Below are 15,587 nucleotides of genomic sequence, written 5' to 3' on the forward strand. Positions count from 1 at the left end.
ACATACACATTTCATTTTAACAGTCACCCAAACATTTATGAAACACATTAGCCATGCTGTTGAAAATACTGATGTCAGGAGTCCCAGTGCACCCCACACCCTTCATCACAGCTCAGATCAGTTACAAAAAGAGTCATTTTTAAAATCTAATTTATTCACGTTTTAGGACCTTTAAAAGTCTAGAATGTAAACTGCACCTTTAGGGGCTTAAATATCCAAATTTTAAGGAAAGTTTAAGCATATCATCCTCAACGTGTAGCAGTAGTTCCATTTTTCTTTTGAGTATTTTGTGACAGGCTCCTTAAACAAAACACAGATCAAATTTTTTGTTCAGTAAAGTCTTATGTATCTGTCCATTTTTACCATAAAACCACATTTAGATGAAAATCAAAGACTTCAATAAAGTGTACAGTAAGCTTTAATCACCCCTCATTTTTGGAAGAGGAGCTTTCCAAGACTCTTCATCAGGCTGAATCTGGTCCACTGCTCGCAAGTCCCCACTCGGCAAAGCATTTTTCTTACTGCTGCGTTACGATTTGCTCCATCGACAAGAGTAGTTATCAATCACTGATTACAGATTGGATGCAGTCTGTAATGATGAAATGCGAAGGGGCCAGTGCTGGAAGAATTCAGATCCTTACTTCAGTAAAAGGATCAATACAGCAATATAAAAATACTCTTCTTAAGTAAAACTACATAAGTATCGGCAGTACAATGTAGTTAAAGTATTGACCCCGTTAAAATTAAGGAATTTGCTTGTTTAACCACTCATCACAGCTTTCTGGCCTTGTGGACATGAATTGTGAGCATTTCAACCAAGAGTTTTTTTTTGTTTACTTTAGATAGTTTGATTTGAAGGATTTTTTTAGCTCCAGAAAGGTGGAGGGATCCAGTGTTTTTACAAGAAAACAGCAAAATTAAGAAAAGTTTTGAATAAGATTTATATTTTTTGCTTTCTTATGCCTTTAATCATTTTGTTAGCTCTTAGATTATTATTGGGACTGCTGGTTGGGAAAGTAATGTATTATTTATTCACAAATAATGCTATTTATTTTCAGTAAATAGGGGGACAGTAACTACATGACAGAAACATTATTATGACATGATCACACAACCAATACTACAAAGTATACAATAGCACTCATTATATTCACATTTTTCATTTTCAATGTAAATATATTGCCAGGTAACCACATCACTATACAATATAATAATCTCTATTTTACATAGGCTACTCTGGGCCGGTTCATACATGAGCTATATCATGGGTCCAGTATCAGATTTAGCAGAATAAATCTTTACTGTATGGTCTCCACTGTCCAGAATGATGAGCATGTTGTTCAGTGACACTAGTCCAACTGGGCGGATAAGGTTGTCTCCCACAAGAGGAGTCAGGACTGGGCCGTTCTGGAGCTTCCCTAAACTCCAAATCATCCCCTGTTCAGAGTCAATCACAATCACATCTCCATCTCCTTCAAACGCCACACCCGACATGTTCAGCCTCACTGAGGACTGCAGGGTCAGGCTGAAACTGTCTGTCTGATGAAGCAGGTGGAAGTCTTTGGTAAACACTTTCAGCCTTGTGTGTTGTTGCCTGTCTGGTGGATGTGTGTCATCAGTTAAGTGCTCCATCACTGCAGTGTTCCCAGTCACTGGACAGCAGGCCACTGCTTTTGGATGCTGGAGGTCAGAAACAGATGTGTGATGCTCCAGAACAACACCATGAACATAGTCCACTTTTACATGGAACAGTGTGCCAGCCTGGATGTCTGAGACCATGAGGTACCCACAGTTGTCTGTGTCCACACCCCAGGGCATCTGGAAAGAATCCTTGACCGTCAACACGTGGTTCCCTCTGGAGGTGAAAACCTTCACGGCTTTATCCCCTGCATCAGTCACCACCACGTGACCACAGGGAGTCACCGCCACATCCACTGGGTAACAGATCTCTCCATTGGCTTGTCCTCTTCGCCCAAAACTGTGCAGCTTCCTACCCTGCGGACTGAACACCACCACCCTCATCTCTTCATCGTGCACCACCACTATTGTCCCTGAGGACCCTAATATAGCTATCCCAGTGGGGTTGATAAGAGTCCCCCAACTGCCAAAAGCTGTGTAGAGGTACAGAGCTGTGGATGTCAGACCTGCAGACAAGCTAAGGCCTCCTTTTGCCCTGTGAGGAGGAGCAGACGATACAGGCCTCCGGGACAACAGCAGCTCCTGGAGGTCACTAAGAACCTGGCAGTGGGAGGTGCTGTCAACACTGCACAGCTGTCGACAGAACGGGCACTCCAGCTTCCTCAGGAGAGGGTGGGACAGAGCTGTGATGCATTCCAGACAGAGTACATGGCCACAGGAAAGGTTCTGTGGCCTGCGCTCCCTCTGCTGAGTGCAGAACTTCTCAAAGCAGACTTTACACTCCATCAAATTGATCTGGATCTCTCTCAGGATCCCCTCAGGACTCAGGCTGCCACAACTCCGTGGACCAGGACTCATGGCCATGACTGAAATATCCTGATGTTCTTAAAGCTAACAGACTGTCGGCTGATGCAGGAAACTGGAGGTTCAGGAAACCAAAAAACACAGACTGGCACTTTAAGAGATGGAGCAAATGATGAAGAGAAGGCTAGTAAAGCAGGGCACTGCAACACTAGAGTGCACACTCATGTGCTGTGTTTTAGGCCCAGATGGTCACATGACATGTTGCACAGCACAGAGGCTCTCTGCCGCCCTCGTATGGAAATCAAATTAAACACAAGTTGAGGAGGTAAAGTGGTTTCAGCCCTTGCAATGTTTTCTTTACTTCTCAGAACACATTCAGCAGACATCATTCCTTTTTTCCTGTATATTATGTATTAAACTTGAAAGGCCGGATTCAAAGCCAGAAAATGCAACATGTCACATAGTATTGCAATGTGCCTTAATACTCACTGTGGGGCGATACCTGCTGATAGCTCAATGGGTTTTCTGTCAGTAGACTCTGAATTTCTAGCTGAACCTCTGCTTCTACTGGTCATGTTTAGGACTACATGACATTTACTGCTGTCTTTTTCCGAGAGAACATCAAGCGTACCTTGAAATACATGTTGTTATAGGTCAGCATGAGGGAGCTATTTCGGTCTCTGAGTTTCACGGTGTGCAGACGGAGTGAAATCTGATCCGAGACAGGCAGTGTTTGAGTCAGCCAATCTGGCACTCCTTTTTGCAGCAGGGTGCTCTTCAGGGGTTGAGCAAGGTCATTCATGATTTCCTATTGTTAAGTAAACAAACTGCCTAATACTTATATTTATGTGATAGCAAGTAGAAAAAAAACTTGTTAAATGAGTAACACATTAATTTTTGGAAGTAGGGTGTAAGCGTAGTATTATTTAAAAAAAAACAAAAAAGGGCAGATCCTTTCAACAAAAAGCTCAAAGAGTTTAAGAGGAGATGTAAAACATTTTAATATGTTTCATTATTTCACAGTGAAAAAGAACAGCACAAGTCATTTTCAGTGGAATTGTTTTTGGCAAATGACATCTAAATCCAGAGACAATGTACCATTTATAGTGTCTACTGTAGCACGGCAGCCTGGTCCATTCCACAGAGGTCAACGTCTGGATTGTCGAGGATTATGAGGGATATATCTGTACTGAGATGATACTGACAGAGCAAATGAAAATAAGGGTAGAAGAATCAAACACAAAAAGCTCAAATTTAGTCTTAATACAAACTGAGAAAAGTTAAGAATAAAAAAGAAAAGAAAAAAAAGAACATGCAAACAGGCACGAGGGGTGAATTAAAATGTTACAATTACAGCGAAAGACATAAAAATAACAATACTGGCATCCTGGTGTGTGGTGTAATACAAAGATCTGTTGACTAGTCGTGTAACATTTTCCTACTAAAACACTTGATTTGATTTGACACAGCCATGCAAATGCAATATATGCAATAACAAGAAGGTTGACAGTAAAACAATACCACCCGCACACAGACAGGAAGAGCCTGACAACACATGCAGGAATCTGAATAACTGCCCTCTGTTATCAGTACAGTTAAAAAACAAAACAAAACAAACAAACAACAAAAAAGAGATAGCAGCCACAGATGGACAGGGAGAGTAAAATCACTCAAGGTCACATAGATTCACAAAATACACAAGCATTACAAAATGTACAGTATTTCCAAGAAAACATTCTGAAAAGTGCTTAAACTGTGTGCTTCGCTTTGTTCCAGATCAAACACAAACCTCAGTCGATGATGCTAACAAGCTAAAGATGTCTTGCATTGAAATCCTGTCCACATTCAAGTTATAAACACAAAACAAATGTGAACATCTTTGATGTAAATAGACAATCTATGACAGGTACTAATAAAAAGACTTAAGCATTTCTGTCCTATAAACACAGAGGCTCTAATTAATGTGATAAATTCTACATAATGGCTTTTAACATTGAAATGTGTTGAACCCACATACTGGAGTTAAGGCTGGCGTAAACCAGTCAGATGTACATTAACCATCAACGATATACTGTATCATAGGATAAATGTTTGTAAATTATAGTTTATCAGCTACAATGATCATGCAGTCACATCTAAAGTCGGCCGTTTTTATTGCCACCTCTTTCTCTCTCTGACACACACGAAATACCACCATTTCTCTCTCTCTCATCACACATGCACACAAACCTGTGATCAGTGGTTTAGGAGCTTTTATGACTACAGTACATCACACTGTTTAGTGTGCATCTCTGTAGTCCAAGCCTCTGCACACTCCTAATAACACCACATGGACCTGTTCATCCACTTAGTCTCGCCTGTCTCCATTCCCTCTACTATAGGTGGGGGCTTTCTAGACTTCAATTACACTTGGAAGTAGTCGTTTCTTAACCCCCTATTCAACCTGTGACCACACCTCCACATCTGGCTCCTTGGGGTAAGTTCAGGAGTCGCCCACTGCCCTCTGGCTTTAACTCCTACTGGCCGTCCAGGCCGTTGATGGATTTGATCTTTCCTGAGCCCTTTCCTCTCCGTCTTGTTGTAGGGCTGTCTCCATCCACCTCCGTCTCTCCTGAAATATGATGACATTTACAGTGTAAGTAAACATGCACATTTACAGTATAAGGAAAACACCAGTCCAAATACTAGAGGTAAGCCCTTTAAAGGATTGGATGATTTTTATGAGGCTTTTTATGTAGTTGAAAGACACTGTACCTTTAAATCCTTCGAACACATAGTCAGCAGATTCTGTGTAATTACTGTCCTCACATTCTGAGAGGCTCTGTGAGAGGAGAGGAGGTTCAGACACATGACACACATACCATTAACTGTACATAAACAAGGTAACTAACCCCAGTCAACGAGAAGAATCTTTAAAAGGACCAGGCCTCCAAGTTAATATTCACTGAGACCCCTCAAGAAAAAGGCAGCTGACTCTTTAGACATGGAACATGTAACACTGCTGGTTTGACCTATCTGTCAAAGATGTAGCTTTTTGTCATTCAGACACACAGTAGCTCTCATTATGTAACTGTTTGTCTGGGCTTTATTCAGACATGATATCCTCATCAATCTCATTATTTATTAGATAGAGAATTCCTGCTGTCTACTTTCTACTGGCTGACAGTCAAATTAATTTCAGTATGCCCACATGCTGAATGTAAAGTGTTGTTAAGTCACAATTTCATCCATGGAATTGGTTTTGATGAAGACTGAAAATATAGGGAGCAGCTGCTGCTTTGACTGTTACTGTGCTTGTACAAGATTTTTTTATTTTTTTATTTCTGTGTTTTTTTATTTGGTCTTTGTTTGTCCTTCACCAAAAGGTTAAAAATCAAGGGGTCATATCTCCCCTAGGACTCTTTCTTTGGATGTGATAAGAAAATATTACTGGGTGCAGTATAGAAAGATTGCCATCATGACTTTTAACGTGCCTTTAAATTTGCATTAATAGGTGCATATCCAAAAGAGGCTCGTTTTATCGCTTGTGCAGGTGTGTAAACCAATATTGCCTTAGGGTTTTAAGCAAACACAAATACTAACCAGTTCCTTCAACAAACACTTCTCAGGACATAATATATCCCTGACAAGGTTAAAGTACTTTTGAACAAAAACCAACATGAATTACCCTTTGTAATAAACTATGTGACAGACTTAACAAGGCTTAAGACACTAAAACTGAAGCAATAAACATACCTTTTCTCTTGGACCATAATTTTCAGCATACGACACCATTCCATACAGGCACAGGAATGTAATGAAAGCCTAAAGACAGATCAAACATAACAGAGACTAAATGAACTCAATGATTCGTGGAAAATCCATAAACAATGTGTGAAATGTGAAAAATTATGATGTTAGTGGCAAAGTTAGAGTACAATATTTCATACATTTTAAAGCCTGACGAGCGTACTATTAACTGCAGTAAATCCCTCTGACAGAGAAATGCATGTAATTCTGATCTTACCAAACACAGAAGCCAGAGGATCACATAGAGGACCTGTGTTTTTGAAAACAAGTCCTGTCCAAATTTAATACACGCTAAGGCCTCCAGGAAGGCAATTGCCCTGTGAGTGACGGAAGAAAAAACAAACACACACAAGTGAAACCTCTGACCCACCTGCAGCACACTGCAATTCACACATAAATATGCTGTGTTATACAACTGATTTTGGGTGCCTTACTTAAAAAAGCTTTAGTCAGGGCTACAATTTTATATATATATAAAATTAAATGTTTTTGTGTAATGTTTCACTTACCCAAACACCCAACACTGGGTTCCAACTCTCTTGCACTGTGTGTCTGTAAGGTACGCATAATACTGCCTGAAGTGAAAAAAAAAAAACAAAGTGCAAACATTAACAAATTTCACCTGCAGTTTCTGTTTTTATGAGCTGGCATTTTTTCTCATACTGTCAAACAAGGATAAACAACATAAGCACGTAATGATGTGCAAGAGCTGAAATTTTTTCTTTAACATGATTTAAATGTGACGTGTAAAAATGTCATTGTGGGTTTCTAGGGATCAGTTCCCTGCTAATAAAACTGTGTCTGTACCTCACTGTTGGAGCTGTGATGATACCGATGAACAGAATCCGACACCAGCTAAGAGCGTGGCTCGCGGGAAAAACGAAAATGTGCTTTAGGAAGAACGTGTTCAACTCTGTTAGCTGTGAACAAAAAAAGACGACAGACAGAAGATAATATATTTAAAACCTACGTAACACAAGCCTATTCAAACATGTTAAAAGTTACACTTTTAGCATTTTCTACACATCACCCAAATAAATGAAAGTAATCCTAAATATTTTTTATCCAAATCCTTTGCAAATATTAATAATAAATTTGATTTTTAAGAGCAGTATCTTCCTCACGGACAGTTTCGCTTGTTTTGGGGGTTTTTTGTCTTCCGTCATGTATTCAGTAAGTAAAACAAATGCTCAGTTGGATTTAGGTCAGATGACTCACTTGGCCAATGAAGAACATGCCGCTGTCTGGCCGTCATAATGAGTGCAGAGTGGCTCAGAGTGTTCCTGTATTTGTTTTTGGGGAACATCAATCTCTTTGATAGACATGTAGATGTCATAAAGAGGAACGTGCAGGTGTAGGAAGTGACATTTAATAAGGGCTCTATCCGTTAACATGTACCAGGAAGCCATGTCAGTGAGACTGCGTGGACGAAAGCACTGCCCTGGACCTGGCCCACCTTAAAGGAAAGCAGCCATTATTGTTGTTATTAGTTAAACCTGTGTTCAAGTCAAAATGGCTGCTGTGAGTAAGCATAAGAATGAGACTTTATTAATGGCAGATGCCCTGAAAAGGTCCGTTCAGCCTGTAGTTGAAACATATAGACAGTGCTGACTAATGAAATCTGAACCTTTCTGTATTACCGCCCAGTCATTTCCAGTAAAATAATGTCAGAATATTTTTAGTGTTAGGATATTTAAAATGAATGAAATGCTAGAGAAACTTTTCACTGGCCATATAAAGTATATAAATGATATATTAAATAACATAAATGTAACTCTTGCTGAAACCACTTTGGGTCTAGGTTAGGACACTGACAAACAAAGCTTCTCTTACAATGCCAGTTTCACTTGATTTAACACACTGGCAACAACAGTGGCAGTTAATTTTGAGGGACACACTGTCCAAGTCCCTCTCATGTGCACTGGAAGATAATGAGAGGGAGACCTGCTGCTGTGTTATTCACACACTTGGCTCGAAGCCTGTGTGGCAGAACTCAGCAAAGATCAGCTAAACTGTCACCACACCGAGCAGAGCTCAGCGGCCTCCCGTCTCTTCAGCTAATACTCAAAGACTGGTAATTACTATTTAAAGCCTCAAGAGAGTTGGAAACTGCCTGAGTAAGAGAGAGCGGGTGACGATGTTGTTTCATCACCACACAAAAATGAGAGAAACACCACTTTTCATCGCTATGGCTGCCAGGGTCTAGAGCTTTTGGCAACTTACTCTCCAGTGAAGAGCAATAGAGCTCACTCAAGTTCTCCAGCCATGGTTTTCTCATTACCATAAATTGCTCCCAAGTAATCCAGCCTGTCTTTCACTCTTATGGGATTAGCTGTTAATGCGTAGACAGTAAGACACTCAAGCATTATATGGATCCATGTAGGACAGGTTTTAGATTTCAACAACGAAGGAGCCAAGATTAGCCAGGACTTAGCACGCAGAGCACATTGGATGATCTCCGACTAGTCAGCACTTAGTCCCCAATGAGATGGCGAGAGAGGATTTCTCCCTGACCCACCTGCCAGATGATCATGAACAGATAGACGCCCATCACTCGCTGCAGGGAGGACTTTGGGTCAAGCCAGCGAACATAGGTCCAGCTTGCAGGGGTGAACTGTAACACGGCTCGTTTGATCTTCCCTGTGGTGGTGTGGATGTCCCTGGATGGGAAGCACAGGAGAAGGGTTACAAAGGCTTGCAGATAGTTTTACAGTAAGTATTATGTTAGTGCAGTAGACAAAGCCAGATGAAAGTAATGCCATGACATTAAACATTCAGTCCACTCCTCCCTGATGAACATGTGGGATCATATTTCAAAACAACAATTTATACATCTTCAAGGTGCATCTGAAACAACTTGCTAGAGTTGAACAGAATTTATTATGATGGTACAAAATAGTAAAAGCAAATTAAATATATTAGTTGGCGTATACTCAGCTGAAGGTCAGCTTGCATAATAAACTATAAAGGCCAAAACACAAAGAACTATTAGTTTTGCAGACAATATACCAGGTGCATTGTTACTGGATCAGGGCTGATCATATGAAATAAATGCACCAGGCTTATAATATAAACCCCCACTTCCCTTTTCACAACTTTTAAATGAGAGAAAAAGCAACTGAAAATAGATGAGTATGTTTGAGTTGCTAGTCTTCACACAGATCTAGGATCGACGCAAAACTAGATAAAATCTTTACACAATTGTAGCTAATTTCCAGACTGCAATGTCATACTTAATACTAGCCCAGTGGTAGGTCCTCATCTCCAAAAAGCGACACACAGTCATGCCAAGCCAGATGCCCCCTCCATTACACAGCAGAATGTCCAGAATCACCTGGTCCCACCAGCACTCGGCAAAGTTAGGGAGCAGATGCATGAAGAATAGCTATGTGAACAGGAGAGGAGAAGGTAATGAGTCTACATCATATCTGAAAAACTGTAGTCTTCAGCCTTCAAACATATATTTATTACGTTATATAAAATTATTGAGAAAGGACAAAACGAATCATCAAATTTCACTAGATAAACCACTTACATCAGCAGCTTAGTTGACCTTAAAATGTCTCCATTATAAACAGAAAGACGGAGGGAGAGGCAGACAGAGAGAAAGTGATGCCACAGGACGCTAAGCGTGTGATGACAAGATTCGGCTGGTGTGTGCGTCTGTACCTCAGTAAGCTCCCAGGTAATACTGATGGTCCAACACAGGCCATAGCTTCGAATGAGCAGGGCCTTCATACCCCAGCCCCAGAAATGGCTGAATGCAAAAATGTCAAAATGGCTCATGATTCGCTCCCACGTGATGACATGGCAGTTCACCGCATATTCCTGCAGAAAGCGGCACATAAAGCTTCATTAAAGAGATTGATAATCCCTTGGTAGGGAACACAACTGGTGCACATACAGCAATCTGAAAATGACTTTCTGTGTAAGCCTAAACCACTCACCATTATGTCCGCTTCTCTTTTGGCATAACGCAGGTTTGGGTCCAACCAATACATTAGCTGCTTCACCTGCTGCCAGTTGAGGAAGATGATGAAAACCAGGAACAGGAAGTAGAGGACACTCAGACCTTGGAAGCAGAAGGACATGACATTTAGAAGGAAAATTTAAGGGTCTGAACAGCAGCACTTTTGCACTCAGGGACTTATAGCAAATACTCACCAAAAACTATTCGCCATATCGCTGGATGTGGTCTGGTGAATGGGCCTACAACATGGAAGATTATATCAAAAAGAAATAACCCAAAATAAATTACAAGATAAACACAGATTAAACAATATGCTAATCATCAAACAAAACTAACAAATCAGCTTTTTAGTATTATGTCACATACACGTATCTACTACCATCCCTGTACAAACAATAGTGACAAGAATGATAGTAATGACACCATGATAGATAAGGTTGTTTTAAGGTAGATTTAGCTCATACAAGCTTGGCTAATGAGGTCATTATTGGCGTAGGGTCTCATGTAAAGCAGTCATTATTATTTATTGTGCTAAAACATGACTGTAAAGCACCTTCAGATGAACTGTATCTAAGGGCTATCCACACACTTTCACACTTTTTGCTTACCATTAGGAAATGCCAAAACACTGATGATGAGGAAGAATGAAATGACCAGGATGAGCCCCACCCAGAGATTACTGTCGGGGTTTCCATCATCTCTGCAGAAAGGGTAAACAGAAATCAGAAACATCCACCGACGCTGTGGAATATGTTAAACTGACCATTTTATAACATTATCTCCCCTCCACAGCTTTACTGATGTGAATGTGCCTCACATGTCTTCAAGCTTCAAACTGAAACTGGCAAAGACAGCAGTGTTTACATTACATTAGATTAGATTTATATGACAAATTGTGGTTGGTAAAACCGATTATCATTTTAAATGTGACATTACGACCCGTTTCCTTACAAGTTACATGGTTGTAGCTAATGTCAGCACAGGAAACCGTGTCCATCACTGGACTAACATTATATAACACAACGCTTCTCTTTATCAGCTTCGGTTATCGATTAATTGTAGCAAATTGGAGGTAGTTAAAAGTGAATTAGTCATTCCAATATCTACATGCGGGTGTAAAGTTACTTTCAGTGAGAAAATCCAGGAAAGACTCAAGAGCATCACTGCTCCTGCTAGCTTACCGAGCTAACCACCCCCCGCCCCCCGAGCTAGCATTAGCTGTGAACGACTTTACCTTGTGAAGGCGAAATACATCAGACTGAGCACCGTGCATGTCAGTAGTGTTATCGTATGCGGCCGGTAGAAAAAATCTATCGTGATATCTTCAACCTGCTGCTCGTTTATCATTCGGAAATGCATCCTGTAATTCACATCATCCTTGCTCAAGGTGTGGGATCCGCTATACACGGACGCCATAGCAGGAGGACGCAGCCAGGAGAGCACCAGCAGCAGTAGCAGCAGTAGCAGCAGTAGCAGCTACCACCACCACCACAAACTGCCACAACAGACAGGAAACAGTCGAAGTAAATGTATAAATTACATATCCAGCTAAGTGGAGTAGTGACAGGTACGCAGGGCGAGCAGCAGAGGGTTAAACCAGGGGGGAAAGACCGTTGTGGAGAAATTGTTCACTTCTGATTTTGATTGGTGTTCATGTTAGTTGGGAGTGTCCCAAAGCGGAAGGTCCGCATGCTCCTTCATCATGTGCTGCTATGATTGTTTATAGCGTGACCTCCGTGCTAAGACTTTTAACCGTGACATATGAGCAGACGCTGATTTCTACATGTACCCAGTTAATCCTCAACTCAGACCGGACAACCACATGCTTAAAACATGTTAGCCCCTGCGTTTTGTGAACTTGAACTCAGTATTTATTTATTTTATTTTTTTTAAATGTCAAATGGATCTATTTCCTACATTACATCTCTCACCAAAATGTAAATTAACTTGACTTGGTGTGTGTTTATCTCCCTCCTGTGGCCGCTCATGGCTTCACATGACACTGAAACCAAAAACACACCCTCAGGGCCCCCTGTCATTTTTCACCAAGAGCAGCATGAAAAGTCAGACCCTCATGCCCACCAATTTTCTAAAGATTTACTGTTGATGTTGTTTCTGGTAGTTTAAGTGCAGAGAAATCCACATGTAAGGTTCTTTATCGTTTCCCCATATGAATTTCAGTAATCTTAAGATATTTCTTTTTCTTTTTTTTGGTAGTAGAACATGATGCAAAAAGTTTCATATTCTTTTTTAAATGTCTGTGATGCACGTTATGTGCTCCCATGATTTTTTACATCATAACTTATTATCTATTATAGATACATAAAATATTTAATTTATAGTTATTAGGAAGTGTACCAGAATAAAATATATTTTTCTTACTAATATCAAAACATAAATTCCCTGCTTAGTTGTCATTTACTCATGTTTCTGCTCTTAAAAGAAGGTCTGTTCATTTTTTTTTTTATTGTTGTGCAATTGTGCTACAATAGAGGAGTATTGTCTCAGCTCAATAAGAAGATAAATTAACCATAAATAAAGTAAATAATTAGCTTTATATATGTTCAAGTGTTTAAAAATCAACAGAATAACAGGTATTATTAACAGGTAGCATCTGGTAGCAAAAACCTCACCTTTATTTTGAACATGAGATAAGAACAGTCCAGAATAACCCACTGATCTGAAGCTGTAGCGTCACACAAAATCAACGTTTTTATTAGGAGCCAAGCTTATAATACAATCAAAACATAAAATCAAGTCTTACAATGTTCACACATTGCAGTTGTCAATGTGAGATTGAATAATCCACAGAAAATCCAGTGTGTCACTGAAATGTTAAAATCTTTGCAGTTTTTAACGAAATAAAACAATCACGACTACTAATACCTAAATGTTTGATATCTGTTAAACAGCCACGCAATCAAACCAGCTGATCAATGGCCTACCACAACAATCAAATCTAAAGTGAGTAATGAAATACAAAGCCAATGAGAAAATGTAACTTGTTGTTGAAAAAAGGTTTTAACAGTTTCATAATAAAGCTTACTGCAGAAATCAACACATCTTTTTTGTTTGTTTGTTTGCATGAATACAACGACTTTTATAAAAATTAAAAGGCAATATCAACAGCGAATTGTACAAAAACAAAAGCTAACACATTATATTCAAATGCAATCGCTCTTTGCATATTTTCCAACTATCTCTGAAACAGAAACTATAATAACTTTCGCATTGTTTGTATAGCTTATATTAGGATATATATGGCTCTGACCTATGGCATATTTATATGACATATGAGGCTGCTATGCACTTTCTATACAATCAGGATGTTCAAAGTTATAAATATGGTAATTTGGTTTGGTCATTGGCTTGTTGAGCTCCATCAAGCCTTTAAATTCAGTCCGCCTGTTTCAGCAGTATGATGGGCTGCAGTAAAAAACAAAAACTATTATTATTTACACAATATTTTATTTATATAACAGAATATGTAGCTGCAAAGAAAATAACATACCAAAGTGTTGAACTCTTCTCTGCAAATGGCTTTACTTAGCCAGTAGATCAAGAATAGGGCTAATACATTTTCAACAACCAGCAGACTCATTATCAGTCCACAGATTCCTTTCGTCATCTATGAAACAGTTGAAAGATTATTCGAAGTGAACACACATTTGTGTTGTATTTCAGAGAGCAATTGGTGACTCAATTGACAGTAATGGTGTTTTCCTTTACCATGGGAAAACGTGAGTCCATATTTGGTATCGCAAGGACTTGGAATACGCTGAAAGAAAATGCCACAATAGACCAGAAGAAGCTGATAATGTTCAGAGAGAATGACAGCTTTGCCTGGAAAAAGACATGAAATTGCATTTATGTTTATCTCCACACAGACGTCCATTTTGGCAGCAATGTGGGGGTTAGTGCATTGCTCAAGTAAGTCAGTGATCAAACCAACAGTTGTACCTCTTGAGCTATACAACCACAATAATGATGCTCAGAGTTACTGAAAAGAGATTCTGTAATTTAAATTTGTTTATTTTTGCAAACCAGTCTTATTATAATGATTATAATTATTATTATTACTACTTTAACTGTGAATCCATCTTTTGAAGAACACTAAAAATGATTCTGATATTTCACATACTTCATATTTGGGCGATTACGATCACAGCATTTTAAAATCTTGAGCTGAATAAAATTAATTCTATAAGTTTTGTTTAAAAACGAGAATAAAAACTGTTGTCAAAATCCTATCCTAAACATTGAAAAAAAATATACTACTTTATATCGTAGACTTTACAACAGTAATTTTTAAGTCAAGTCATAGTTAAAGAACTTTTTTATTTCTTTGCTATCAACATTTTAAGTTTAACCCACATGATGGGGTTTTCACTTGCAAAGAAAATCTTTAAAGTAGATTACTTACCACATGCATGTTTGGAGTCTGTCCTGCAGCGTAGGACACCATACCAGAGACCACAAACTATAGGGTAATGATAAAACATTAGCTTTTTTTTTTTTTTTACACAGAAATATAATAATTAATACTAATACTGTTTAGCATTAAAAGAAGGTGAAATAGGAAGTGTCACAGCAGCAAAAGAACGGATAAGCACAGTATTCCTCATCACACACTAACAGTAGAAATATAACGTAAAATGGTTGATTTGTAATTTTGATTTTATTACTCATTCAAATTATTTGAAGAATCATCCAGAATAGAATTTTCTGGCTATTTTTTGAAACTGTATTTACCAGAACACTGGGTAGAGTGTAGTTCATGGAAAATTCCTGTCCAAAAATCAGACCAAGAGTGCAAAGAAACACACCAGCGATGGCTTGGACTGCCTTATAAAAAAGAGAAATAAATTACCAAACAGAAAATACTGTATAACAATGCAGCAACTGTGTAAATGTATGCCAGAAAAAATAAAATTATTTGCATGTTGCCACACATTTCTAACTGTATAGGAAACTATTCAACTTACTCCAAGAGGTTTAGGTTTTCCCTTAACAACAAAGACCTTGAAGGAATCTCTGAACACACAGTGGAACCTTTCTGGCATCAGTTGGCCCGCTCCAGCTGTCCTGAGATTCCCAATAGGTATAGTGATGATCACCGATTCATTACACACAAATGTCTTCTTCATTCTCCTGTGAAAAAGATCAGTGCAAAAGACGGTGAAGCAGTTTATATCATATCATTATATCCGGTGAGCTGTTGCTGCGGTGTTCAGGAACGTACCTTTTATTTTTCTTCTAACTTGAATTGGACGCAAAATTCTCTGCTTTGTCAAACTTTGTTTGAAAAGGAAATGACTAGACACATCAGATATATTGTTGTTCTCACCCTCGCTCTCTCTCAGCGCCCCCCCCCCCCCCCCCCCCC

The 15,587-nt window shown here is 39.2% G+C and overlaps 4 protein-coding genes across 4 annotated transcripts in view; 1 reads left to right on the top strand and 3 right to left on the bottom strand.

Moving 5' to 3' along the window:
• Positions 1 to 133: 133 nt before the first annotated feature.
• Positions 134 to 3,162, bottom strand: LOC111652725 (E3 ubiquitin-protein ligase NHLRC1). The gene is made up of 2 exons (XM_023403071.2): positions 2,932 to 3,162; positions 134 to 2,557 (listed from the first exon to the last, which is right to left on the bottom strand). Exon 2 carries the CDS (start codon positions 2,500 to 2,502, stop codon positions 1,258 to 1,260), a length of 1,245 nt encoding a protein of 414 aa, XP_023258839.1. The 5' UTR covers positions 2,503 to 2,557; positions 2,932 to 3,162; the 3' UTR covers positions 134 to 1,257.
• A 256-nt stretch (positions 3,163 to 3,418) lies between these two features.
• Positions 3,419 to 11,744, bottom strand: ptdss1a (phosphatidylserine synthase 1a). The gene is made up of 13 exons (XM_023403151.2): positions 11,436 to 11,744; positions 10,810 to 10,901; positions 10,396 to 10,440; positions 10,179 to 10,303; positions 9,901 to 10,059; positions 9,465 to 9,616; positions 8,750 to 8,891; positions 7,039 to 7,151; positions 6,741 to 6,806; positions 6,449 to 6,548; positions 6,178 to 6,246; positions 5,197 to 5,263; positions 3,419 to 5,053 (listed from the first exon to the last, which is right to left on the bottom strand). Exons 1-13 carry the CDS (start codon positions 11,615 to 11,617, stop codon positions 4,959 to 4,961), a joined length of 1,407 nt encoding a protein of 468 aa, XP_023258919.1. The 5' UTR covers positions 11,618 to 11,744; the 3' UTR covers positions 3,419 to 4,958.
• Positions 11,745 to 11,845: 101 nt separating this feature from the next.
• Positions 11,846 to 15,587, top strand: part of LOC147819312 (uncharacterized) — an 8,376-nt gene continuing 4,634 nt past the window's right edge. The window contains exon 1 of the mRNA XM_087173173.1: positions 11,846 to 12,053. Coding sequence (XP_087029299.1) covers positions 11,914 to 12,053 — 140 coding nt within the window. The 5' untranslated portion in view covers positions 11,846 to 11,913. The remainder of the gene's footprint in view (positions 12,054 to 15,587) is intronic.
• Positions 12,891 to 15,563, bottom strand: LOC147819313 (uncharacterized). The gene is made up of 7 exons (XM_087173171.1): positions 15,444 to 15,563; positions 15,187 to 15,352; positions 14,954 to 15,046; positions 14,625 to 14,681; positions 13,931 to 14,044; positions 13,713 to 13,829; positions 12,891 to 13,627 (listed from the first exon to the last, which is right to left on the bottom strand). Exons 2-7 carry the CDS (start codon positions 15,346 to 15,348, stop codon positions 13,598 to 13,600), a joined length of 573 nt encoding a protein of 190 aa, XP_087029297.1. The 5' UTR covers positions 15,349 to 15,352; positions 15,444 to 15,563; the 3' UTR covers positions 12,891 to 13,597.

Source organism: Seriola lalandi, unplaced genomic scaffold, assembly GCF_002814215.2.
Source record: "Seriola lalandi dorsalis isolate HSWRI2012SDOR001 ecotype SW California unplaced genomic scaffold, Sedor1 jcf7180002054062, whole genome shotgun sequence".
Lineage (NCBI taxonomy): Eukaryota > Metazoa > Chordata > Actinopteri > Carangiformes > Carangidae > Seriola > Seriola lalandi.

What these genes read in the sequence shown, in the direction of transcription:
- LOC111652725 (XM_023403071.2), bottom strand. Translation starts at nt 2,502, where the DNA reads ATGGCCATGAGTCCTGGTCCACGGAGTTGTGGCAGCCTGAGTCCTGAG.
- ptdss1a (XM_023403151.2), bottom strand. Translation starts at nt 11,617, where the DNA reads ATGGCGTCCGTGTATAGCGGATCCCACACCTTGAGCAAGGATGATGTG. An exon ending in TGTTTTGGCATTTCCTAATG is followed by an intron (nt 10,441 to 10,809) that starts GTAAGCAAAAAG and finishes TCCATGTTGTAG; the next exon opens with GCCCATTCACCAGACCACAT. An exon ending in ATCACAGCTCCAACAGTGAG is followed by an intron (nt 6,807 to 7,038) that starts GTACAGACACAG and finishes TTTTCACTTCAG; the next exon opens with GCAGTATTATGCGTACCTTA.
- LOC147819313 (XM_087173171.1), bottom strand. Translation starts at nt 15,348, where the DNA reads ATGAAGAAGACATTTGTGTGTAATGAATCGGTGATCATCACTATACCT. An exon ending in TGGACTCACGTTTTCCCATG is followed by an intron (nt 13,830 to 13,930) that starts GTAAAGGAAAAC and finishes ACTGTTTCATAG; the next exon opens with ATGACGAAAGGAATCTGTGG. An exon ending in GAGAAGAGTTCAACACTTTG is followed by an intron (nt 13,628 to 13,712) that starts GTATGTTATTTT and finishes TTTTTACTGCAG; the next exon opens with CCCATCATACTGCTGAAACA.